Here is a 27869-nt window from a genome sequence, read left to right as displayed (position 1 = left end):
ACTTGTACCCTGCTCTTCAATAATAATAAAAAGACTCCCAGAACAGATTACATACAATCAAAACAAGACAGTCACTACACACAGGCTTACAATCTTTTTTAAAAAATAAAAAAACCCAAGGGAAAATGGACAGTGAGGGAATATAAAAATCAAAACTTTGGTGCCAATTTGTAAATAGTTGTTCCCATAATGACCATTGAAATGTAGGTGGGTTCCACGAGGCAAGACACAGTGATAACAGCAAGAAACTTTATTGAACTACATAACTGGGAAACGGGCAAAGCAACCGCTTATATACATTCCTGAAAGCCTGGGCCACTCCCATTCCTGTGATTGGCAGTTTAAACTTCCAAGCTGCGAATCACAACTCAGAGTTCCAGGGCCAATGGCAGAGGCCCAAATCCTGAAATGTTCTGTGATTGGACATCATGTATCAAATCAGAACACAGGCGCTCAGAATCCTTAGCTCAGGGAAACACAGACCACTGAATACATTACAACCATCTGCCACAGTTCAGGGGTAGGAGGTTCCTTGAAACTTGAAACTTCCAGTGAAGCTGATGAAATGAGCCCTGCTTCCTGTCTCCCCCACTGAGGCAGCCCCAAAACGACAGTTGAAGGAGGAGGCAGCCTTGTGAAGCTTCCCTGCCAAATCAGAGTCGATGGAGCGATCTGTGGTTCACAACTCTCCCACTGAGTCTGTCTCCTAGCTAGTGACTTTCCACTTTGTACTCCAACAGGGACCAGAAGGTATTACTGCCACCTTTTGCCATTCTCACTGTCACTGTGGAGCCACCTGAGGTGCTGCAGGTTCCCTCCCAGAAACCGTCTTCACTCAGCCTCAGTGGGCGAGACTTTCCACATTCGACAGACACCTCGTCTGCACCAGGCAGCTTGAGTTTGAACGTTACATCACGGTTGGCCGGCAGGACCCCGGCGAGAGGTGCCACCAGCTCAAAGGCATCCTCCCAGTTCGTGTAGCTTTGTGGGAAAACCGGCCACGTCACCTTCTTATTTGGGCAGGAGATGAGGTAGCTGAGGGCGCAGTGACTGCTGCCCGGGTCAGATGCTTTCTTTGCCCAGATGTGAAGAGCAAAGGCCCCTGCGTGAGGGAGATGTACCTTCAACTCAACCTTAGGGCCCCAGCGAGTCGTCCAGATGTGACACCTTCGTACGTCCTCTGGCGTGTTGCTGGTATCCGAGTCCAGGGTGGCAAAGAAGTCCAGGTCACTCGTCCGAGTGAAAGTGACAACACAGCGGCCGTCGTCGGTGTGTATGATGGGGCTTTCGGGCAAAGCCTCCAGGATCCCCTTTTCCTCTGATAACCAGCTGGGCCCCACAGGATAGATGAGCACTTTGGGCAAGCGGAAGTTCTTGTCCACAGATCGGCACACCAGGGAGTAGTTTAGAACATGGCTGTAGTCCTCCTCCTTGCTCTTGGAAGGTTTGGCAAAGATGTCCAAGCTATGAGTTCCCACCTCCTGAGGATACACTTCCAGGGTCATCCCGTTCCTCTGCAGGGTCATGAAGCACTGCTCTTTTGCCCCGTTGAGGTCGCAAAGGAAGAAGGTCGGAGATCGACTCTCAATGGAAACAGTTGCCTTGCCGTTTTCTGTGAAAGAAAAGTGAAAGGTTTCGAATTGTTGTTAATACTTGTTTAAAAGAGAAATGCTCACAAGGGCTGCAGGGGAGAGGAGGGGAAAGTTCTGTTGTGCAAGTGAGAGTTTGGTTTATGTTTATTTATTCTGTCATTCAGTAGGTCCTAGCAGAGTTTTATAATAATAATAATAATATTAATAATTTTTATTCATACCCCGCCCTCTCCAGCCAAGGCCAGGCTCAGGGCGGTTAACAAGCAATAATAAAAACAAGTTGAATGAATACAACTTAAAAACAAGATTAAAATACAACATTAACATATTGAAACATTAAAATATTAAAATGCAGCCTCATCACAGGAGGAGAAAGAAAAAAGAAAGAGGGGGAGGGAATCAAATTGGCTCCAAGCCAAAGGCCAGGCGGAACAACTCTGTCTTACAGGCCCTGCGGAAAGAAATCAGATCCTGCAGGGCCCTGGTCTCATGAGGCAGAGCGTTCCACCAGGCCGGAGCCAGAGTTGAAAAGGCCCTGGCTCTGGTTGAAGCCAATCTAACTTCCTTAGGGCCGGGGACCACTAGGGTGTTGCTATTTATGGACCTTGAGGCTCTCCGTGGGGCATACCGGGAGAGGCGGTCCCGTAGGTACGAGGGTCCTAGGCTCTGCTGAAATATATATCAATATGTAATGCATGGGGATTGTCCAGACAGACCAGACACAATCCAGCTGCCTCACAATTGTTGCGTGAGGAACCTACGTGGCCCTCCAGCTGTTGTGAGACTCCAGCTCCCATCGGCCCCTGTTAGCATGACCAATCGTCAGGGATGATGGGAGTTGTAGTCCAGCGACCTCTGGAGGTTCTCCGACCCACAGGTTCCCTCATCTCTGCTTCATAATAATGCAGTAGCGACTCATGTCATGGGGCACTTCGCCTTTGAAAAAACATGAGACGGATTGTCAGCGTAACTGTCAAAAACAACAAGACGGATGCTTCTGATTGGCTTTACCTGTTTCGATGACTGACGTTGCCGTGGATGTGCCTATCAGTCCCACTGAATAAAACGCAGGCTTATACCACACATCGTGTTCAAACTGCTGCAGTGATAATGTCCGTTTCAGGAGCTGCCAGCTGTGGTCTTCTGGGAAGTGATCGTTAATAAACAGAGCCGGATGGGTAAGGAAGTAAAACTCATTGTACCTGCAGAAGGAGAAGACAGAATTGTGCAGCATTTCATAAAATTGCCTCAGTCATCACCAGAGTCAAACTGGGAAGGTTACCTAAAGCTTAGTGTGGAATAATATCGGCCCAGTTTGTATGTATAGCCAGGATTTAGATCACGGGGGCAGAACTGAGCTATCTGCGATGCAAGTGGTCAGCTAGTTAAGTATTTTGATTTATTTACTTGATGGGGGGTGCAGCTGCTCCCCCTGCCTCCCCTCCCTTGGCTATGCCCATGGCGCAGTTCCGATGTCAGGTTTAGCATGTCAAAAATGAGCCAAAGCCAGCCTCACATTCACACACTGCTGTGAAGAAACTAGATCCTGGTTCAGATAAATCAGTTTGCCTCACCCAAATCCATGCTTAATATTAACAGCGGTTTGTTTGACAAGCCATGGCTTATCCAGTTAGTTTGTTTAAACCAGCTTTCGTTAACATTGGGCACAGCTGAAGCTTTGCACACTGTGCTAAACCAGCCTTCTCCAATCTGATTCCTTCCAGATGTTGCTGAACTCTACGTCCCATCAACCCCAGCTAGCATGAAGGATGATGGGAATTGTGGTCCAAAACAGCTGGAGGGCACTGGGTTGACGGAGGCTGTTATGTTGCAACAACCTAGCTTCCATTATCCCCAGGATAAGCATAATACTCTAGAACCACTCAAGGAGATAGATAAATGAATGGTTGGTGGAGTTTCCATAATTTTCCCCATCACCATCGGCTTGGTTCTCATTGCAAATGGTCAGCCCTGTGGCCATCAAATCGCAAACAGACAAAATAAAAAGCCTTCTAAAAGCAGCAGAAGTAAACTATACCTTCACTGAGTCCCACACTGTCTTCCGGCTTTCTTTTGCCTAACAGCATACCTGAAAGTGAAGCTCTTCTTGCCATCATCCACGCAGCCACTTCCCCACGTACTGTCCAAAAGGTGCCAGCTTCCATCCAGATGGACAGCATTCCAAGCATGATTACTCACTCCCTCAAAGACTTTTCCTGGTTTGTACCCAGCCCCTTTGGCATATCCTGACAACGTCTTGCACTGTATCCCTGCAATACTGAGGAGGAAGAAAGGTACTCAGGAATGCCATTTCACTGCTCTTTTGGGCTGGAATTGTCATGCATAATTTTTGTTCTGTTTTCAGGGAGAAGCCAAACAACATTATTTCAAGCCTAATGCATTTCAGATTGCATTTCATGCATTGACATAGAAGCTGTCGTCAGAAGCAAAATCTGGCAGCCTGAGAATCTCAGCTTACATTCTGAAGACAGACAGACAGGGAAATTTAGCTTAAGCTTTTAAGGTAGCACAGAGGGGCTATAAAACATGCAGGCAGTGATTGGTGAAGGATTCTTGTTAGGGAGGGTGTGAAGTGTAGGCGGGTTCCCACGAGGCAAGACACAATGATAACAGCAAGAACCTTTATTGAATTAACAGAACTGGACAACAGGAGCAAAGCAACTGCTTATGTACATTTATGAAGGCCTTGGCCACTCCCACTCCCAACGTGATTGGCTGTCTAAACTTCCAAGCTGTAAATCATAAGTCAGAGTTTAAATGCCAATGTAAAAAGGTAAAGGACCCGTGACAGTTAAGTCCTGTCGCGAACAACTCTGGGGTTGTGGCGCTCATCTTGCTTTACTGGCCGAGGGAGCCGACGTTTGTCTGCAGACAGTTTTTCCGGGTCACGTGGCCAGCATGACTAAGCCGCTCCTGGCAAAACCAGAGCAGCGCACAGAAACACCCTTTACCTTCCTGCTGGAGTGGTACCTATTTATCTACTTGCACTTTGATGTGCTTTCAAACTGCTAGGTTGGCAGGAGCCAGGACCGAGCAATGGGAGCTCAGGGATTCGAACCGCTGACCTTCCGGTTGGCAAGCCCTAGGCTCATTGGTTTAGAAAACGGGGCCACCCGCGTCCCATAGCAGAGGCCCAAATCCTGAAATGTTCTGTGATTGGATATCATGTATCGAATCAGAACACAGGGGTCAGAATCCTTAGTCCAGACTCAAGCTCAGGCAAATACTGAGCACTGAATACAGCAGACCTGTGTTTTGGTCCTTCTTTCCATAATGGTGCATTAGAATATAAAATGCAAACTAAGAGAATATGGGCTGAATACCACTGAAAACAAATTAATCATGAATTGATTTCAATGGACCTCCCTCAATTACAATGCAAGCCTATATATCAAAATTTGCTTCAGGAGCATTCATAGTTTGGTGCTGGGGTCGGGAACCCGTGGCTCACCATACCTCCCATCATCCTTGCCTTGTCAAGTAACAACTCTTTGTCATGGAGGCTGGGGCCAATAGGAATTACCTGCACATTTCTTCAAAGAGTCCAGAATATCCAGCGCAAATGCCTTTTCCTGATCGAAGGACATCAGCTGCCTCACAAGACACCTTGTCAAGGTTATGGTAGCCTTCCACATCGTATTCTGGAGAAAAAAAGACATTTGTGAAATACCACCCCAAAGCATGAAATGCACAGTGAATAAGGGACTGCAACAGTTTCACTTGGAATGCAAACTTTGAGCAGAAGATCAGAGTGATTGATCAATTAAATGAAAATATTGTTACATGGGACATGGGTGGCGCTGTGGTTTAAACCACTGAGCCTCTTGGGCTTGCCGATTGGAACGTCGGCGGTTCAAATCCCCATAACGGGGAGAGCTCCCATCGCTCTGTCCCAACTCCTGCCAACCTAGCAGTTCGAAAGCATGCCAGTGCAAGTAGATAAATAGGTACTGCTGCGGCAGGAAGGTAAATAGTCTTTCCATGCACTCTGGTTTCCGTCACAGTGTTCCGTTGCACCAGAAGTGGTTTAGTCCTGCTGGCCACATGACCTGGAAAGCTGTCTGTGGACAAACGCTGGCTCCCTCAGCCTGAAAGTGAGATGAGCACCACAACCCCATAGTCGCCTTTGACTGGACTTAACTGTCCAGGGGTCCTTTACCTTTACCTGTTTACCTATTGTTACATGCCACCCCACCTTTAAGGCACATTCAAGGCACATTCTTTCCCTCAAATAATTCTGGACACTGTAGAATAGGCCTCACAGTTACAATTCCCAGCAACACTCAACACACCACAGTGCCGAGACTTCTTTGAGGAAAAGAATGTGCTCAGCAGTCAGTTCTAAAGAAAAGCAACAACCAGCAGCACAAAGACTTCCAGCTCCTCTCACAGCATGCCAGCATGACCAGTGCTCAGGAATGATGGGAGTTGTAGTCTAACATTATGGCCACAGGTTCCTCACCCTGTTTCATAGTTTTCTCCCTCCTGTGGGGCATCCACGCATCTATCAGCTGCAAGGCAGGCAGCACTTCCAAAGGAGAAGAGGAGGTTAAGGGGTGATATGATAGCCATGTTCAAATATATAAAAGGATGTCACAGAGGAGGGAGAAAGGTTGTTTTCTGCTGCTCCAGAGAAGCGGACACGGAGCAATGGTTCCAAACTACAAGAAAGAAGATTCCACCTAAACATTAGGAAGAACTTCCTGACGGTAAGAGCTGTTCGACAGTGGAATTTGCTGCCAAGGAGTGTGGTGGAGTCTCCTTCTTTGGAGGTCTTTAAGCAGAGGCTTGACAACCATATGTCAGGAGTGCTCTAATGGTGTTTCCTGCTTGGCAGGGGGTTGGACTCGATGCCCCTTGTGGTCTCTTCCAACTCTATGATTCTATGATTCTATGAAAATCTCACCCCAGTATGGATGGAGATGCAGGGCTAGGGGAAAGCTTTACCTGTGGAATGCCTGTCCGTTGTGATGTTGTCAGAAGCAAAGGGGCACAAGCACACAAAAAGTTGTCACCGCCACCTACCTATGTGGCGGCAAATCCACACCCAAATGGCTCGGACTTTCTCCAGGTCACTGTGGGCTTTTTGGAGCAAGGCACTCACCAGGTTTGCCACGCTATTCCTGACGTTTACCTGTTTCACAAAAGGGAATAGATTCAGTAGCTTTTGATATGGGAAAGGGGTACCCAGTTCCATTTTTCTATCTAAGGCAACCACCTGTTTAAATAAAGCCTCGGGTGCAATCCTACATGCACTGACAAGGGTGTCAGTCTTTTTTCGTTTCTTTTTTTACCTTTCCAGGTCATCCTATTTAATTTGCGCTTTCCAAAATGATAAACAAACTGAAACAGAGCAATCTTTCAAAATCTGCCCTGCTCTGGATGTTGCAGTACAGCTCTCCAGATAGGAATGTCTGCAAAAACGTATGTACATGTAATAAATATGCATGAAGTCAAGGTAATATGTGCATAAGAACACATTGTATTAGGGGAAAGGCTTTGCAAAATTCAGTGCATTAGGAGGAATTTGCATTAGAATGCTGATGAATTTTCCGAGCGGGTGTTGGTCTTTTTGAACTCAGTGGAGCTTACTTCTGAGTAAAACTGCACAGAACTGCACATTAAAAATTGTTCTGAACAGAGAAGAAGAAGAAGAAGAAGAAGAAGAAGAAGAAGAAGAAGAAGAAGAAGAGTAGTTTGGATTTGATATCCCGCCTTTCACTCCCTTTAAGGAGTCTCCAAGCGGCTAACATTCTCCTTTCCCTTCCTCCCCCACAACAAACACTCTGGGAGGTGAGTGAGGCTGAGAGACTTCAAAGAAGTGTGACTGGCCCAAGGTCACCCAGCAGCTGCATGTGGAGGAGCGGGGAATCGAACCCGGTTCCCCAGATTACGAGACTACCGCTCTTAACCACTACACCACACTGGCACACATAATCTTTTCCAGGGCACACGGGCATCCCATTCCCACAATCTTTCACTGAAATTCAAATCCCCTTTGTGCCGTGCAATCGGTGGTGGTCTTGGATTTGGCAGAAGTGCTGACTTCTACTGGTGGAGAGAGATGCCAGTCTCCATTCACCAGTACAGAGCAACCTGTTCCACCTGTGGGTGGGCGAAACCACAGCCAGCAGGGCATTCTGAGAGCCAGGGCCGTCTTACAGCCACTAGGGGTGCGGGGCACCCGGGCGCCGGGCTCTCAGGGGCACCAGGCCGAGAGTCAGGGGCCTAAGAGTTGAGTCCAGGGAAGAGCCCACCCATTGGTCAGAGCGCCTTGGTGGGCTCTTCTGCTGCGGGGGGCTCTGCACCACGAGTTTGGGGGCAACCGAGCCAGTGAGATGCTGAGGCAGCTGGCCGGCCGGCTCTGCCCTCCTGTGCTCCTGGGACTGGGCAACCAGGGGGGGCACCAGGCAGATCTTCGCACCCCGGCACCGCATATAGACAGCCCTGCTGAGAGCAGGGAGGGTGAGGGGCTGAGGCAACCCAGGATCCAGTGCAGGCCCTACTATTGTCACCGGGCAAAAGTGTGAAATCTGGGGCGGATTGCTGTGCCACCACCACCAATACATATTGATTGTACACCAGTTTAATTGTTATGAGTTCCATCAGAGATTCTTCACGTCGGTACTGATAATTGCTTGTTAGCGATTGCTAGCCAGAGTTCTCTGAGGAGAGGGAATGGCTGCTAAACTGTGGTTGTTGACTCTAATCTTATTTGACTTTTCATTTATCTCTTGAATTTTAAAAGCAAAGGAGAAGCCAAGGTAATGCCATCCCCAAATAGCTAAGTATGAAACATTTAAAGCACATCTCTCTGCCTCAAAAAAGAATCCAAGGAACAGTGGTTTGTTACGGGTTCTGGGGATTGCAGCTCTGTGGGGTTATGATAGTCTCCAGGATACTTTGGTGTATTTATATAGTGCATATAAAAGGTAAAACGTAAGGGACCCTTGGACGGTTATGTCCAGTCAAAGGTGACTATGGGATTGCAGCGCTCATCTCGCTTTCAGGCCGAGGGAGCCGGCGTTTGTTCACAGACAGCTTTCCGGGTCATGTGGTCAGCAGGACTAAACCACTTCTAGCACAACGGGACGCCATGACAGAAACCAGAGCGCACGGAAATGCCGTTTGCCTTCCCACCCCAGCGGTACCTGTTTATCTACTTGCACTGGTATGCTTTCGAACTGCTAGGTCGGCACGAGCTGGGACAGAGCAACGGGAGCTCACCCTGTTGCAGGGATTTGAACCACCGACCTTCCGATGGGTAAGCCCAAAAGGCTCAGTGGTTTAGACCACAGTGCCACATCTCCATAGTCACTTTTGACTAGACTTAACCATCCAGGGGTCCTTTACCTATGGTGCGTATGCAGTCTACATAAATTGGCGCTCTGTTGTGTCTGTCCATCATGTGGAAAACAGGAGCTGGGTCTTGCAACTCATGATATTTCCCACTGGGAACGGAGGGCTTCCTCCTATCAGGAGAGCACACTTGAAGGCACTCTCAAATTCCAAATCCACATGGAAAAGGATCTCTGCATCCCAGCAAATTCCATACTGGACTATTATTCCACCCTGTAAAAGAGATTGCATACCTTTGATGCATAGGCATCCAGTTCCTTAAACTGTGTCAAGTCGACTGGTATTGTTTTCAGACTGGATTTATCCCACGGGTAATCTAGGAACAAACATGGAAAAGCTCTACCTCTGTTTCAAATCAGAACCAGCTCCTCAAATGAAATCCAGTAACAAGGTGTTGAGGGGATTCACCTATCCTGTTACCATTATTGCTCTGATTAAACATCCATGGAGAAAGGGGAACACCCCAACAGTGCTGGACCAGATAGGATGTTGATCGGTTCTTGCGAAACATTTTTAGAGCATGGCTTTTGTTGGGCCAAAGAAGATAAATCTTGTGATAGGAGTGGCATGGTGCGCACCTCACACTGGAACAGTTGTCACCTCCTCAAAGAATCTCCCTTCACAGCAAAACCTCTGTCTTTTAACCCTAGCAGGTAGCATAACAGTGACACAAACAGGACTGCATGAAGTAATGGACAAAATGTACCCACCCACCCACATGCCACATATAATAGAAACGCCATTCCGCTTGCCGGAACCAAACACTGGTGATGAGACAGAATGCTACCTGAGGAGAGCAGGCTAACTTAGAGGATGCAGGGCAGGCTTCATCAGCATGTACAGAGATGCCCAATGACATCTCACTCATTCTTCCCATTCCCAAGCATCTGATGCCTGAGGCGGCACCTTGCTCTGTCTAATGGTAGGGTCGGCCTTGGTGGCCAAGGTACAGTGTGGTTAATATTTCCCATGCAAACCTTGTTCCTAGAAGACCTTGAGTGGTTGTGGATGGACTCAGCTAAGATATATAAGAAGTGTGGGGGAAATTTGGCCCTCCAGAAGCTGCTGAACTACAACTACCATCATTCCATGGCCACTGGACACCCTTTTTGGGGCTGATGGGAATTGTAGTCTAACAACACCTGGCGAGCTAAAGACTCCCCACACCAAATACAGTGGTACCTCGGGTTATGAACAGTCCTGCTTATGAATGCTTCTGGTTATGAACTCCACAAACCCGGAAGTAGGTGTTCCAGGTTGCAAATTTTGCCCCGGGATACGAACAATATCTGCTTCCATGGCCGCAGGAGGCCTATGTAGGGAATGCGCGCCTCGGGTTAAAAACGCTTTGGGTTAAGAACGGACTTCCGGAACGAATTACGTTCGTAACCTGAGGAATCACTGTATACAGGATCCAGGCCAGCAGGCAAATATAACAAACAACTTATAAAAGGCAAAAGATTTATGCGATCTGAAGAGGAAATTCTTACAGGAAATTCTTAGACGTTCAAACTGGAACGTGTCCAGAGGAGGGCAACCAAAATGGTCAAAGGCCTGAAAACGATGCCTTATGAAGAACGGCTAAGGGAGCTGGGCATGTTTAGCCTGGAGAAGAGGAGGTTAAGGGGTGATATGATAGCCATGTTCAAATATATAAAAGGATGTCACATAGAGGAGGAAGAAAGGTTGTTTTCTGCTGCTCCAGAGAAGCGGACACGGCGCAATGGTTCCAAACAACAAGAAAGAAGATTCCACCTAAAAATTAGGAAGAACTTCCTGACAGTAAGAGCTGTTCGACAGTGGAATTTGCTGCCAAGGAGTGTGGTGGAGTCTCCTTCTTTGGAGGTCTTTAAGCAGAGGCTTGACAACCATATGTCAGGAGTGCTCTGATGGTGTTTCCTGCTTGGCAGGGGGTTGGACTCAATGGCCCTTGTGGTCTCTTCCAACTCTATGATTCTATGATTCTATGAATTAGAAATCAGGAAGAGGAGGTGTTTAATAAAGAATGGGGAAGGTTTATAATTTATTTGAAAAACTATTGTAAACAATTACGGTACATATATTGGTAGGATTCAGAGAAAACTTGTGTAAAAATTCGAACTATGGATTGAGAAAGGATTTATAAAAATAGAGTTATGAAAGAGATAAGAGGGGAAAATCATTGCATTAAGATCCACAAGGGGGGTGGGAGGGAAGTCAAAATGGATGATATGTTTATGTATTTAATTCATTTGTTTATGTAAACTAGAAAATGCAAAAATAAAATTTATATATATAAATAAAAACAACTTATATTTACCATACAGAACTTGTCCCTTAGACGGCCTTGATCCCTTTTCTCCATCATCCTGAAACCCTGCAAAATGGTTATTGATGGGATGAGACAATATGTACATTAAAACGTATTTTGCAACATTCATCATTCCTGGCTATTAGTCATGCTGGCCGGGAAACAATGGGAGCCCAACAACATGCATATAGCCACAGATACCACAATATATTGCTCTTAGGTAAAGGTAAAGGGACCCCTGACCATTAGGTCCACTCATGGCTGACTCTGAGGTTGCAGCACTCATCTCGCTTTACTGGCCGAGGGAGCCGGTGTACAGCTTCCGGGTCATGTGGCCAGCATGACAAAGCCACTTCTGAAGAACCAGAGCAGCACACAGAAATGCCGTTTACCTTCCCGCCGGAGAGGTACCTATTTATCTACTTGCACTTGACGTGCTTTCGAACTGTTAGGTTGGCAGGAGCAGGGACCGAGCAACGGGAGCTCACCCCGTCGCGGGGATTCAAACCGCCGACCTTCTGATTGGCCAGTCCTAGGTTCTGTTGTTTAACCCACAGCGCCAACCGTTGTCAGTGTAATTTTCATAGCTGCCCATAAAGCAGGGGTCAGCAAGGTTTATCTTGCCTGGGCCGAATCGGTCTGCCAAGATCCCTTCGTGGGCTGTATATCGCGCATATGTGAGAGCGTACGCCTGTGATTTTCAGCGTCTTTGCATGCGCAGACACAATTTCCAGCATCTGCGTCTGCACAGACATGATTTCCGGCGACACGGAAGCGAGGCCCCGCACCACGCTGTGTCGGGTTAGCGCAGTGCACAAGCGGGCAACTCATTTCGGGGGCGGCTTGTGGGCCAGTCAAACGACCTCCGCAGGCTGCTTCCGGCCCATGGGCCTTAGGTTGCTGACCCCTGCCTTAAAGCAATGATGCAGAAGCTGCTGCCCCCTAGAGGCTGCTAGGTTACTAACTCCCACCAAACCCAGCCAAAATGGGGGAAGGCAGTCTTCCAGTTTGGATGCTCATGAGTTCTAGTGTTAAGGGAGATGGAGGGAAAACACAGCCACCTTTCTTCAAAGGGGACTCGCTCCACCCCTTTGATTCAGTACAATCACTGCTCCGAATTCTGCCTTTAGGGAGAGGGCCATAGCTCGCTGCTGGAGCATCTGCTTTGCAAGCAGAAAGTCCCTGGTTCAAACTCAAACATCTCCTGGAAGGGCTATGAATGTCTCCCACCTGAAGAGCCGGGAGGCTGTTTGCTGGTCACTATCAACAATACCTGGTCTAGATGAACCAATGATCTGACTGAGGGCTCATTTGCATTTCCACTTGTCCCATGGCTGTAAAGCATGGGTCTGAGCGGTCTCCCACTTTTCCATTGCTTTTGAGGCACGGCTCTGAGCAGTTTTCTGTTTGCCCTATCACTTTCCCCAGGAAAACCTGCTCTTTAGTGCTGAATCGAAGCAAACATCAATCTGTAGAAAAGCCTGTTGATGTTTGCTCCAATTCAGTGGTAAAAAATGGGTTTCCCAGGGAAAGTGGCAGGGGCAAACAGAAGTGTGAACAACCCTCGATATAAAATAGCTGCTATTATTATTATTATTATTATTTATTTTATTTTATTTTGACAAAGAAATAATCATAAATAAATAATAAAATTGTGCACCCCACCACCAAGACCATTCCATTGTAACTATCCAACCTCCCAAAATTTCATCACCTCTTGTGATGGTTTGACCCATTTCCGTTTTAACAGTCCAAATTCTACAAACACCTTCCATATTTCCTCATAATCATTTCTCCTGCATATTCCCCGTCTTACCTTAATGGCACATGTTAATTTATCATTAATAGCTATATCCCACACCTCTTTATACCATTCTTCCATTTTATATTCTGCTTGCCCCTTCCATCTCCTAGCTACCATAATTCGTGCAGCTGTCAATAAATATGTAAGCAAGTCCTTCATAGCCTGTGAACCTTCTACCCCATGGTAAACTAATAATAATGCTACCTCTGGACTTTTGGTCAGCTTTAACCCAGTGGTTTCTGTTATCTCCTTAAACACCCTTTGCCAGAAACATTGTCCATATTTACACCCCCACCACATGTGAACCTAAGTCCCATTTGGAGCCTTTACCTTCATTGTCCTTCCCTGTCCACTCAGGAAATACCTGGATTCCTGCAACACCAGGAGCACACATGCACACAAAGAATTAGTTACAAAAAAATAAATAAATCCATAGGAACACAAGGTGGAATAATACATTATAGGATTGGGGGTTATTTTGCAATTTAATCTCTATTAATTTTTCAATATTAAGTCCCTTCACTACACAGAGAACAACAAAAACAGATCCCATCAAATACAAAGAAAATGTTACATATAAAATAAAATTCTCCCATATGTTGAGACTTCCATCGTCCTTAGTATGGGTCCTTCATTTCCTTGTTGACTGCATATTTCTATACTCTTTAACTTAACACAAATTATCCATGATCTTTGTAGCATATGACATTGCAGAAGTTAATCAAAGCATGTCGAAGATTTCGTATGAGAACAATGTTCTTTTAAATATAATCTGAATAAGTCTTTGTTAAACTGTTGGTTTGTCTGGTTCCTAGTTTTTCCTGTCATCTTTCCCAATTCTACATATTCAAGTACTTTCACCTGCCCTCCATTTTAGTTGGTATTTTATCTGCCTTCCACCATTTAGCTATTAAGATTATTGCAGCGGCGGTTGCATACATGAATACGTTTCTCAGCTCTTTAGGAATATGGGGGGGGGTATTTTGGATGTCCATCTTTGGGTCCTCTGCCTGCCTGTGGTTTTATATCTTTAAAATGAGATTCTAAGGACAGGGAGGCTGCGATAAAGTCTCTTGGTTAAGCTCATAGCTCTAGCCAAAGATGTTTAGCATTCCTGTGCATGTCTAAAAAGTACAGGTCGCTTCTTGCTTCCAGAAGGTTACAGAATATGTAGCACTTACGAATATGTCATCCTCAGTGTTCTTTGATCTGCCACACTCACTACAGCATCCTTTAATTCACATTAAAGCAGCTCAGGTCGGAGGAAGCTGAAACATTTTCCATAAATAATAATAATAATAATCTGTTTTCTTATGCATTGTAACATAGAAACGGACCTACCTTTTCTGAAGGAAAACTTCTTTTTGCTCCGTGATGTGCTGTGTCTAGGATGAATTTCCACAGTGATTTGATCTGGAGAAAAGGAAACAACGAGAACTTGCAAACAGAGATATCAAGTCAACTACAGTAAAAACACGCAAAAGTGGCAGGAAAAATGAAATGTCCCTCTTGCTGCTTATAAGTGTGTGGGGGGGAAACCTGCTTTGTACGGGATGAAATGGTTTGCTCTTTCTTATGGGTTTTAAAATAATCGAATATTCATTTTTAAGAGGTAGCATGTTAAATCCTCTGGGTTTGGAATGAGGAAGCCCTTGCACAGGCTCCATATCACATATCAAAGGTAACATAAGCAAAGTAAATCCAGATCGCAGAAAAAGTAGCCCTGAAGAAGCAACAGTCAGGAAATGACGGTGCCAGAGAATACTGAAAAATCAGAAGCTGAAATATTCAATGCACACCCTTTAAAAAGGTGTCATGTACTGAGTTGAATAGGATCCAAAATGCAGCAGTCTGATTGGTCCTAGAACAATAGGGTCCAAAATGCAACAGTCCGATTGGTCCTAGAATGATAGGATTCAGAATGCAGCAGTGTGATTGGTCCTAGAACAATGCAGCAGTATGATTGGTCTGCAGGAGCCACCCAATCCAGCTCCAGATGGAAGTGAATCCACAACCTGATTGGCCTACAGGAGAATTTCGGAATTAGCCAATCATGTGTAGCTCATTGTGTAAATAATGTGTAAACTTTGGGGAAAAATTCATTCCTCCTCACCACTATGAGCTGAATAAAGAGCATGAAATCCACTCTCGACTCTGAGTATATTTCAAAAAGATTTGTTGTTGTTGTTACTACAATTGGGCTTTTCTTTCAAACCAAGCTCCTTAGCAAGATTTCCTCAGCAAGATCACTCTTACAGCCATTGCAGTTAATGTTATCAACATTCACCGGCTCACATACTTTGTTTAGGCTCATAGGTAACACCCGGCAGGTGATCCTCATTGTGCGTTTCAGCTGCCTGGCCTGTTTAAAGAACAAAGAGAGCATCTCAGAGACTGAAAAAAAATTTTTTTTTTTAAAGCATATGTTGCATAATTTATATTATAAAATTTACACACAGTTTCATTACCGCATTTACGCAAATCTAATGCACCATCAAATCTAATGCGCACCCTAATTTTCACAACAAAGTTTGGCCAAAAAACGGTGTACATTACATTTGAGTAAATACGATATAAATAAATAAAACCATTCAAAGTGGCGTATACCTGAAAAGGAACCCACAAGGGATCTCATCAAATGCTCTGAGCCTAAAGCAGATCCAAATATTCAGGAAATCTGAAAGTTAAGTGCGGCCCCGGGGTTAATAGGGCTGGATTTGCAGACTGAAATCTGCATACCTAGCTGTCAACTTTTCCCTTTTCTTGCGAGGAATCCTATTTGGAATAAGGGAATTTCCCTTAAAAAAAAGGGAAACGTTGACAGCTATGGTGGAAGATGCTCCTTCAGGTTTACTGAACACACGTAGTTGCTTCTACTTGAATCCTTAATGGTGCTCTAAGCGAGGCCTCCCCATAAGATCTCAATAAGTGAGAGGGGGCCCCTTATTTATTTATTTATTTATTTAGTACATGCATGTGCCAAATGCACATCTTTCATTCCTCCCGGAACTCAAGGCACCATACACAGGGAATTCCCAGGAAGTCTCCCATCCAGGCCTGACTGGACCCAAACCTGCTTGGCTTCAGCAAAGGTGGCTGCGTCATTCGTCTTCCCACCCTGCCCTGGCATCTGAGGGAAAGGCTCTCTGTAGAGAAACCCAGGTCATCAGACATGCAGAGCTACAACATGCACAATTTGCCCCAAAAGAAGGCTTTACAGTTGATGGTTAAACAGCAAACCACTCTCACCTGTGATTCTGGGATTCTCGCTTATTTCTTGACCCGTTCCTTCTTCGGCTCGAGCTGTTGGAAATATGACCTGCCATGATCAGTACCATACCTGAAGCATGCAACCAAGCCCATGTCCATATGTTAGCTCAGAGTACCTCACCAGCCGCAGCACTAAAGTCTGCGGAGGTTATTTTGGGGGAGATCATTTCATATGTTTATCCCACTAAGTCCAGGACGGGGAACCTGCAGCCCTCCAGATGTTGCACTGCAAATCCTATAATCTCTGACCATGCTAGCCAGAACTGATGAATACTGGACGCCCAACAACACCTGGAGGGTCACAGGTTCCTCACCCCTGCTCTTTGCTTCCCAAAAATTGTCTGCAAACACCCCCACTGGACATGGAAGAGGAGTGGCCTAGGGAGACTGCACGACCTTCTATTATTTTTAACTCCCAACAGTGCATACTGGACACTTCCTGGTCACGGTGTGAGCCCAATCATAGTCCATATACTTCTTTCACTACTTCCCACTTCCTCCGAGGGAAATTGAGAAAACCATATGCAAGTCAGCCTGCCCACTGCTTATAGTTTAGTTGGTGGTACCTCGGGTTACATACGCTTCATGTTACAGCCTCCGCTAACCCAGGATTCTTACCTCGGGTTAAGAACTTTGATTCAGGATGAGAACAGAAATTGTGCTCCGGCGGCGCAGCAGCAGCGGGAGGCCCAGTTAGCTAAAGTGGTGCTTCAGGTTAAGAACAGTTTCAGGTTAAGAACAGACCTCCAGAACGAATTAAGTACTTAACCCGAGGTACCACTGTATATTCCTGCAGATCCTGCCATCTTCCATTTTATGGACATGGTAAAGGTAAAGGACCCCTGGACAGTTAAGTCCAGTCAAAGGTGACTATCGGGCTGGAGCGCTCATCTCGCTTCAGGCTGAGGGAGCCGGCGTTTGTCCACAGACAGCTTTCTGGGTCATGTGGCCAGCAGGACTAAACTGCTTCTGGCGCAACAAGAGACCATGATGGAAGCCAGAGAGCACGGAAACGCTGTTTACCTTCCCGCCACAGTGGTACCTATTTATCTACTTGCACTGACTGCTAGGTTGGCAGGAGCTGGAACAGAGCAACGGGAACTCACCCCGTCGCGGGGATTCGAACCGCCAACCTTTCAATCGGCAAGCCCAAGAGGCTTTGTGGTTTAGACCACAGCGCCACCCGCAACCCTGGTTGTGGACATGACCAAGGCAGCATAGACGTTGCTGAGACAGGAGTGCAAACAAGCTGGGAACGTGGGTTTGGGAGAGCACAACTTTCTTGGTGACTCTCCTGCCATGGGATGCCCAAAATCTTCCTGACGCAGTGCACGAGGAGAAAAACTCTCCAGCAAGATCTAGGCCATTACACATGCACAGACATAACAAGGAACTAACTGGGGGCATCACGGGGCAAAACTGGCCAACTAAATTGACCCATTTCTCTCACCAGCTAATCTGCGCTGTCTGTTTGATTGCTGCACCGCCCCTTCTTCTACTTGATCTGTTGGAAAAATACAAAATTCATCATTACTGCTCTGGCTTGTATTGTGCCTGTCTTTCTCACATGTGTGCGGGGAGGGGGGGAGGGGAAAAGGGAAGCTTTTGTTGGGGAAATTGTTAGAATTCCTGCTCCATGATTGCAGCCATGGGATTGTTGTCTATCACATGACGGTGTATGTTTTGACTCCACAAAGTGGGAAGTGACGGAGACAGGATGTTTGTGTTACTGTGTTCCGTGAAGTGGGACTGTTGTCCTTTGTTCTTTTTCTCTTTGCTGTCTGATGCTAGAGAGAGGGGGAGCCATGTTGCAGTGCTCCGTGTGTGTTTATATGTAAATAAAGTAGATTAGCCAAAAAGCCGAGTTGCTGAGGTCTGTTACGCAACTGCGCAAACTCTGCAGATTCCTAAGTGTGCCAGTGTCGGTTGGCATCGGTCGCTGTGATGTTCGGGCTGAAGAAAGCTTTTGAAGCTCCCGAACGATCGACCAGGAGGGAGAGAACATGCCAGTCGGGCATGTGTCTCTGCCAAGGTCCTACTCGAGTGTAGGCTGAACTCCTGACAGAAATGACACCTGAATTTGGGAATAACTTATGACTGAATCCCAAAAGGTGGCATGCCCCTAGGGATCCATCCTCTCTGCCACCTCCACCACCGGTGGAGAAGCTGTAGCGGCAGCAGCTTCTGGAAAGTTCTAGCGAGATCTCGCTGGAACCTGCTGCTGCTTTGCAGCTGCTGCCATACAACCCAGGTAAGGGAGGCTTTGGTGAGGGTCTTCAGCTGCAGGGCAGTGGGACCAGATAGGCTGAGATCACTCCCTCACTCTTCAGAGATAATTGAGTAAAAACTGGTTCACACAGAGTCTGAGACCTCAGAGGTGTGTGTTCAACTTTTACATCCAGCTCCAATATTCCACCCATTCAGCTGCAACCATTAGATAGTACCTTTTACAGTGGTACCTCAGTTTTCGAACGTCTCTGTTGACGAACATTTCAGTTTACAAATGCTGTAAACCCAGAGGTAAATGCTTCGGTTTTTTAACATGCCTCGGAAGTCGAACACGCCACGCGGCTTCCACTGGGTGCAAGATCTGGAGGTCTAGCTGTTGACTGTTGAGTTTTCAGTTTTCAAACATTTCAGAACTCAAACGGTCTTCTTGAATGGATTACGTTCAAAAACCAAGGTTGTTGTTTAGTCGTTTAGTCGCGTCCGACTCTTCGTGATCCCATGGTCCAGAGCACGCCAGGCACTCCTGTCTTCCACTGCCTCCCGCAGTTTGGTCAAACTACCTGTTGGTAGCTTCGAGAACACTGTCCAACCATCTCGTCCTCTGTCGTCCCCTTCTCCTCATGTCCTCCATCTTTCCCAGCATCAGGGTCTTTTCCAGGGAGTCTTCTCTTCTCATGAGGTGGCCAAAGTACTGGAGTCTCAACTTCAGGATCTGTCCTTCCAGTGAGCACTCAGGGCTGATTTCCTTCAGAATGGATAGGTTTGATCTTCTTGCAGTCCATGGGACTCTCAAAAGTCTCCTCCAGCACCATAATTCCAAAGCATAATTCAAAAGCATAATTCAAAACCGAGGTACCACTGTACAACTTAGACCGCAGGCTGTTACCCATGTTAGTCTATGAACATCTTACATCAAATTTGGTTAACAATCAGTGAATAGAAATGAAGGCCCAAGGATGCAAGTGGTTCTCCCAGCAGCAGTGTTTACACTGATCCAAAGTACGACAAGAAATAAACGGAATAGGATTTTGATATTCACTCACCAAGGGAGTCAGGCTGCCCTTTATCCTCTTCACTCATTGCAAAGCCTACAGAAATATCATTATTACAAAAAGAAACATTGAAAACATGTCTGATGATCATTAGCTCTCTTCTTCAGGTCTTCCTTCTTCTTCTGTCCTAATTCCCTCCCAGAGGAGGGTTGGAAATGATGTTATCTGGATTGGAGTGAGTGAAAGGCAGCAATTCCAGAACAAAGGACTGGCTTTGGATTCTTGGCTATTCTTGCATAATTTGGCAGCGGTTTTACGAGGAGTGATTCTGAGGCAAAAAGTGTGTTGCAAGTCTGGAAACCAACACACAACCTAAGCACAAATTATATAAATATATAGACATATAGACAGACATTTAAGCCTATAACAAATACCGTATTTTTCACTCTATAAGACGCACCAAACCACAAGATGCACCTAGTTTTTGGAGGAGGAAAACAAGAAAAAAAATATTCTGAATCTCAGAAGACAGAACAGTAAAAGGATCGCTGTGCAGTGAAAGCAGCAATCCCTCTTGCTGTTCCGGCTTCTGGGATAGCTGCACAGCCTGCATTCGCTCCATAAGACGCACACACATTTCCCCTTACTTTTTAGGAGGGAAAAAGTGAGTCTTATAGAGCAAAAAATACGGTATATATTATCTTGCTAAATGATAAGGTTGTAAGAACATCGTCAATCTGTTTTCATCGGCTGTTTTCCAAAGCAGAGACAGGGTGAGGTTGCTCTGAGCAAACAATTTGGGAATTTTAGTTCTCTGGTGATGGGCAGGAGGGAAGGAAAAGGAATTGGGGAAAGGCAGGTGGAGCAGGCTGGGAATAAAGGGAGTATTTGGAGGAATACAGAATACATAGAGAAATATATATGCACACCACTATTCGTAAAAATTATCAGAGTGTTTACAACAATTACATGTAAATCCATACAATGAAGACCATAGAAAATGTTAAAACCAGTCACCAGCTATTATGCATTTTACTCACAGGTGAGCAGGCTCATAGAACTAAAGGTGCAATTCTTGAATTAAATCTTCATTTCCTCTTGGCTGCCCTTTAGACAGCAACTTCCTCAGAGCAGGAACTGTTTTGTTGTGCAACTCTACACGTTCAGAAGTACCGTATTTTTTGCTCTATAAGACGCACCAGACCACAATACGCACCTAGTTTTTGGAGGAGGAAAACAGGAAAAAAAAATTCTGAATCTTAGAAGCCAGAACAGCAAGAGGGATCGCTGCGCAGTGAAAGCAGCAATCCCTCTTGCTGTTCTGGCTTCTGTGATAGCTGCGCAGCCTGCATTCGCTCCATAAGATGCACACACATTTCCCCTTACTTTTTAGGAGGGGAAAAGTGAGTCTTATAGAGCAAAAAATATGGTAATTCTCACTGAGTTCACTGAGTAAGATGTGTAAGACTTTCTCCCATGCACGTGGGTTATTAACGCTCAAGTTACACTTCCTACTTACACAAGTAGCAGAGATAGAAGGGCAGCAGTGGGAAGCAGAAGATTGCCAGCAGTATCTGCTGAGTGCGAGATAAACCATCATGAAAGGCCATTTTCCCCTTGGATGTTCAGCTGAAAGAAATAGCAGTGAAATCTATTTCTTTATCAAAATATTTACAAATTGACAGTTGACATCCTGGCACTGCATACCTGATGATATTAGACTGGCGGAATACAGATGGAATACAGACTGACAGATAGACATGGTTGTTCTCTTCAAATGACATCTGAAGGGCTGCCATGCAGATTTCATGCCAAAATTATGTAATGAGTGGAAATGGCAGGGAAACAGTTTTCGGCTAAGCATCAGGAGAAGTGTCCTAATGGTAATACAGTGGTACTTTGGTTCTCAAACGCCAAAAACCTGGAAGTAAGTGTTCCGGTTTTCAAACATTTTTTGGAAGCCAAACGTCCGATGCAGTTGTCGGCTATTGTTTCAGGGGCACCTGCACCAATCAGAAGCTGCGCCTTAGTTTTCGAACATTTTGAAAGTCAAACGGATTTCCGGAACGGATTAAGTTTTTGCTATTTATTTTGTGTTTTTGAGGCTTTTTTGGTTAATTTGTTTTTGTGACAGTTTGGAACACAGTTCAGCTACTGATTGATTGATTGATTGATTGTGTGACTGTGGAAATGGATAAAAAGCCCCCCATCCAAACAATGACTATCATCAGTGCAGGTAAGAAAAATAATTAAATTAATTTTTTATCATCTACAATACCGTCTTATTTATTGTATAGTACAGTACATTGATTATTGCTTTCATTTTATGGATCAGTGGTCTCGTTAGATAGTAACATTCATGTTAAATTGCTGTCTTAGGGGTTGTTTTTAAAAGTCCGGAACAGATTAATCCATTTTGCATTACTTTCTATGGGAAAGCATGCCTTGGTTTTGGAACGCTTTGGTTTTGGAACGGACTTCCAGAACGGATTAAGTTTGAGAACTAAGGTACCACTGTAGCTGTTTGACAGTGGAACAGATGGACTTGGGAAGCTAAGCAGAAACTGAATCACAATTTGCCAGGGATGCTGTAGTTACATTCTGCCTTCCAGATCTTGCATTGAGCTGGTTTATAAGTATGCCTGGTACTCAGAGGTATTGCCCCATGCAGCTAAGGGGCCCTATGCCTGGTTTCCCCCATTTCGCCTCAGCCTGCTTGTTATGTATTCAGTGGTCAGTGCTTTCCTGAGCTTGAGTCTGGACTAAGGATTCTGAGCTCCTCTGTTCTGATTCAATACATGTTGTCCAATCACAGAACATTTCAGGATTTGGGCCTCTGCCATTGGCCCCTGAAGTCTAGAGTCACGATTCGCAGTTTGGAAATGTAGACAGCCAATCACGTTGGGAATGGGAGTGGCACAAGCCTTCAGAAATGTATATAAGTAGTTGCTTTGCCTCTGTTTCCCAGTTATGTAGTTCAAAAAAGGTTCTTTCTGTTATCACTGTGTCTTGCCTTGTGGGAACCCACCTACACTTCACTGCTGGCCGGGGCTCACATGCAAACACAATGTCCTGCAGGCTGATCATTATCACAACAGATAGCACACAGAACCTTTTCCCTAGCGTGTGCAAGCTTTCTCCCTGCGGGGAGACTGGGTCACTTTGGGGATCCCCTCCCTAGGCAAAGCAGATATGACTCGCGATTCCCACCCTGTCTGGTCTGCAGCTGTCCAGCCTCAAGCCAAAAAGGCTCCTCTGATTCTGCTGTGTTCCCTAGGAAAGGCAGACCTGCACTGAGTGAGCCCTGTCAGGCAGCAAGATTGGCACCCGGAACACATGGGGGAGGGGATGAGCCTGATAAGAGAGTTTCCCTATCACATCAGGAGACACACAGAACCAAAACCAAAACATTGTTTATTTTTCTTACAAAGGTAAGGTAAGGTAAAGCGACCCCTGACCATTAGGTCCAGTCGTGGCCGACTCTGCGGTTGAGGCGTTCATCTCGCTCTATAGGCTGAGGGAGCTGGCATTTGTCCGCAGACAGCTTCCGGGTCATGTGGCCAGCATGACTAAGCTGCTTCTGGTGAACCAGAGCAGCGCACGGAAACGCCGTTTACCTTCCCGCCGGAGCGGTACCTATTTATCTACTTGCACTTTGACGTGCTTTCGAACTGCTAGGTCGGCAGGAGCAGGGACCGAGCAACGGGAGCTCACCCCGTTGCGGGGATTCGAACCGCCATCTGATCGGCAAGCCCAAGAGGCTCAATGGTTTAGACCATAGCGCCACCCGCGTCCCCCCATAATAATGCAGTACCTTATAAAGGTACTGCATTATTATTATTATTAAATTTGTGTACCGCCATTCATCCATAGATCTCAGGCCAGTTCACAACATAAAAATACAATACAAAAAAACACAAGATACATAATAAAAACAAGAACAAAAAACCCCCCACAAACCAATAACACCCCCTCCCACAAACACTTTTAAAAGGGGTATAAGGTGTTAATCAGTCAAAGGCCTTGTTGAAGAGGAGTGTTTTTGCCTGGTGCCTAAAGGTGTATGATGAAGGTGCCAGCCAAGCATTCCACAATCAGGGAGCCACTGCAGATAAGGCCCAGTCTTGTGTTGCCACCTTTTGGCCCTCTCATGGCACACAAAGAAGGGCCTCTGATGTTTATTTCAGGATCCAGGTAGGTTCACATGGCGAGAGATCCTTCACATCTTTGCTTTAGGAAAGAGGAACAAGGAGACTCCCCTCAGCTCAGTTCTAGCAACTGGAACAATAATTCTTGATTATTGTGGTTATAGGTTTAAAAAAAAGGCCACTGTCCTGAAAATGCAGTGGAGCCTATCGTAGCTTTGCAAATCAACCCACAAGTGAGGTGGGAGGGAACTTTGATCTTTCAAATTTCAGTGGTGCCTCTGTGCAAGGTCAAAATCCAGCAGCTCCCTGCCTCACCTTCAGCTCTGCTCAATGTGCTACATCATAGTTGCGAAACCCTGCAGTGTCCCCCTTGGCTTGATGCCCAGTGTGGCAGAACTGGCTGCACTGCCCTAGATCTGCCTCTGCCAGAAGTTACTAGTCCTCAACATTTCACTTGCTCACACTGACCTCCTTTAGGTACCCATGTCCTTGTTTTATACCTATCTACCTATCTGTCTATATCTATCTATCTATTCAGTGCTTTTTTTATTTAAAAATGTTTAGGGGTACTCTCATTTCCCTACTTATATTGAAATACTGCCCCTCAATGAGGCCAAACTTAGATTCACAAAATGTTTAGGGGTATGCATCCCCCTCTGTCCCCCAAGAAAAAAAGCTCTCTCTCTCTCTCTCATCTATCTATACAGGTGAAACTCAAAAAAATTAGAATACCGTGGAATCACAATTATAACAAATAAAGGCTTGACATATCTGACTTTGCATGTCATGAGTCTATCTCATATATTAGTTTCACCTTTTAAGTTGAATTACTGAAATAAAGGAACTTTTCCACAATATTCTAATTTTTTTGAGTTTCACCTGTATCTATCTATCTGTCTGTCTGTCTGTCTGTCTGTCTGTCTAGCTATCTGTATTTCTTTCAGTAGAAGCGGAAAGTACTGTAACAGGAAAAAAGATAACCTATGTGATATATTAATTCAGCTTTTAAATCCATTGTATTTTCAGACACAGTCAGGTTTATTAAGGTGAATGAATAGGGCCTGCCAAAAGGGCCCGAGAGCATAAACTCACCGCTGCCCTTACCTGCTTTTCTTGCCATTCCCATCTATCCCTCACTGTTCATTTGTATAAAACTGGAGAGAAACACTCTGGAGAATTCACTGAACTGTTATTCTGTGACCTGAAAAGTTCCCTCCAGGGGCTGGGCCTGGAATGAGCTTCTGCTTGCTAACTCTCCTAGGATTCCGGTCTGCCAGGCTTACCAGTTCCTGCTAAATAGACACTCCATGGACCAGTCCGTTGCTTCATTTCACAAACCCTGGTTTTGTAAGAGGCCCAAACAAATCAAGACGCTCTGGTTACCTTTTTAGCATAGATGCTCAGCAGGGACGTCCAGGTAATGATTCTTCTCCCTTGGAGAAAAAGTTACTCCTGCAGGAAAGCCTGTTTGTTTCTCGGTGCACCTTGGAGAAACAGGTAAGTTGTTTCATTTCCTTGTTGGAGAAAGGCTGAACTTTGTCTCTCTCTAACAATGCAAATGCAAGCAATCATCTTATTTATAGAGGTTGCTTAGGGAAAAGACATTTATACAGCCAAGGTGTGTCACCATCACGACGGCATAGCAGTGTGAATTTGGAGAGTAACGGGGAACTCTGTATTTGTGTAATCAAGGAATAAAGTCCCAAAGGGGAGGCATGAGGGAGGAACATGGCTTGAACTCAGTCAGGAGGATAGATCACCCAGATGTGGCCTGTGTATTGTCCTACGCAGTGCTTTTTTTCTGGGGGCCCTCGAGGGGCATACACATAACCCTAAACATATTGTGAATCTATGTTTGGCCTCATTGAGAGACAGTATTTCATCATGCGTCAGAAAATGAGAGTACCCCTAAATTTTTTTTTTAAAAAAAGCACAGGCCCTACCCATGCACGATCTTTCTGTATTGTTGCCCCATAATTTTTCACAGCTTAGGACAGTGGTTCCCAGAGTGGGCACAGGCTGTGGGATTAACCAGAGGGTGCTAGGAGGTAAGAGAACAGCAGGGGCACTGGGGGTATCAGAATTTGAAAAGCTGGTATCACTTGATCAGGTTCATCGATTTTACTGAATTAATTGAACTAAATAGTTTTAACTGGATTTGGAATAAATGTGCAATTGATTGTTGCTGTTTTGAATTTTATTGTGTTGTTATCTTCCTTAGTCGGTCATGCAAACCACTATTCTGAATACCGTCGTACCTCTGCTTCTGAACGTCTTGGGAGTCGAACGTTCTTTTGGAAGCCAAACGTCCAATGGCTTCCACGGCTTCTGATTGGCTGCAGGAGCTTCCTGAGGCCAGTCAGAAGCTGCGCTTTGGTTTATGAATGTTTCAGAAGTCAAATGGACTTCTGGAATGGACTCCATTCGACTTCCAAGGTACGACTGTACAGTGGAACCTCGGTTGTCGAACATACAGTGGCGTAGCGTGGGTTGTCAGCACCCGGGACAAGGCAAGTAATTTGCACCCCCTAACCCGTGGATTTGCGCCCCCTAACCCTAACCCCCAGATATTGCGCCCGGTGTGGCCGGCCCCCTCTGCACCCCCCACGCTACGCCACTGCGAACATAATCCATTCCGGAAGACGGTTCGACTGCCGAAACGTTTGATAACCGAGGATCAATTGCCGGTCGGCAAATTCTTTTTTAAAAATGGACTTCCGTTTGACTTCCGAGGCACGTTCAAAAATGGAAGCAATTGCTTCCGGGTTGTCGGCGTTCACATTCTGAATTGTTCGGCTTCTGAAATATTCAACAACCGACGTTCCACTGTAATGCTTTTTATAGAGTGGGACTGTAGGAGGCACTGGGGGTGAGTCTATGGAACCAAGCAGGCAGCAGCCTCTGGAAGTTTGGGAACCACAGGCTTAGAAGTCCAGAGTATGGGACAGACAATCCTTGTTTCGCGTAAGGGTTTAGTTCCGGACCTCTGTGCAGGTGGGCGGACCACATGTGTTATGTATTCAGATTGGCTGCAGTTCTCACTCTGGGCCACCAGTATGCAAATGAAGGACTGAGAGTTGCTTTCACTGATTAGTTGGAATTCGGTACTGTTACAAGTTCTTGATCATTATATAAGGCAGCTTCACTGTTGTTCAGAGAGACTTAGAGCAGTGCTAACTGCTGTAATAAAGAGCTGTTGCTTAAAAGATCTGTGTCTGTCGCCCTTCTTTCCCACAATACATGTAAGCCTTTTTCACTCCTTTTTGTGATGTTTTAGGGCTATTTCTGGGTTTGGTGCCCTGCATGTGAGCAACGTGAGGAACAAAATCAGATGAGCTTACGACAATAAAACTCATGAGAGTTTAGCATATTATGCTTGTCACAAATACAAACACACACTCAGCAAATGAAAAGAAAAAGGCTTATGTTTTAACTTTATTCTCTTCTTTGAGGTTCTTAGAAATGTGTTGAGATGCTACTTGAAATGTGTTTTACATGCAGTGTTTCTTTTGATCAATATAACACCACAATGTGCAACTTACCTAGCATAAATGTGTTGTCATGTGTGTCATTTAAACCTCTTTTTAGGACTGCCATAATTAGTTCCCTGACTTTACTTCACTAGATTGCCAAAAACACAAGTTGGCCCTCGTGCGTCTGCTTTATTTGGGTTGCCAACTTACTAAAACTATGTTTAAAAAATACAGTATACATTTAAATGTGACATTCTCGCTTTTGGCTTGAGAAACTTTTGAAAAGCATCACTCACGATTACAATTAGATGGTATAGCAATAACTGCAGAAATAAGTTTCTTGCACAACAGCAATTATTATTTGCTGAAGTAATAGTTTTGTAAACTTTAGCATATAGATCCACCAACTTCATACAAGGAGAACAATGATTGTACACACTATGATTTGTCGATGCAGGGGGAAAAGAAAATACATAGCCGACTTAAAAATAAAAATCTATCATAAAGGATAACCCAGGCTTCCTCAACCTCGGCCCTCCAGATGTTTTGAAACTACAATTCCCAGCATCCTTGACCACTGGTCCCACTCTCTAGGGATCATGGGAGTTGTAGGCCAAAAACATCTGGAGGGCCGAGGTTGAGGAAGCCTGGGATAACCAGAGAGTGAGTTCAGCATTCTTTCTGCTACTAA

The 27869-nt window shown here is 45.4% G+C and overlaps 1 protein-coding gene across 2 annotated transcripts; it reads right to left on the bottom strand.

Annotated features, from left to right (window-relative positions):
- Nucleotides 1–235: 235 nt before the first annotated feature.
- Nucleotides 236–25210, bottom strand: LOC310837383 (kyphoscoliosis peptidase-like). Of its 2 annotated transcripts, none has more exons than XM_083723913.1 (15): nt 25089–25210; nt 21077–21186; nt 19609–19653; nt 17787–17840; nt 16316–16369; nt 15366–15428; nt 14408–14479; nt 13397–13438; nt 11272–11328; nt 9206–9288; nt 6639–6747; nt 5137–5254; nt 3682–3870; nt 2604–2794; nt 236–1612 (listed from the first exon to the last, which is right to left on the bottom strand). In XM_083723913.1, exons 2-15 carry the CDS (start codon nt 21165–21167, stop codon nt 711–713), a joined length of 2070 nt encoding a protein of 689 aa, XP_083580039.1. In that variant the 5' UTR covers nt 21168–21186; nt 25089–25210; the 3' UTR covers nt 236–710. The 2 variants fall into 2 exon arrangements, with proteins under 2 accessions (XP_083580039.1, XP_083580038.1); XM_083723912.1 differs by lacking the exon at nt 25089–25210 and adding an exon at nt 24810–24981.
- Nucleotides 25211–27869: the final 2659 nt, after the last annotated feature.

Source organism: Podarcis gaigeae (assembly GCF_964106915.1).
Source record: "Podarcis gaigeae genome assembly, chromosome: 2".
Taxonomy (NCBI): Eukaryota; Metazoa; Chordata; class Lepidosauria; order Squamata; family Lacertidae; genus Podarcis; species Podarcis gaigeae.
Note: the sequence above shows the minus strand (reverse complement) of the source record. Positions and strands in the feature narration are given on the sequence as shown.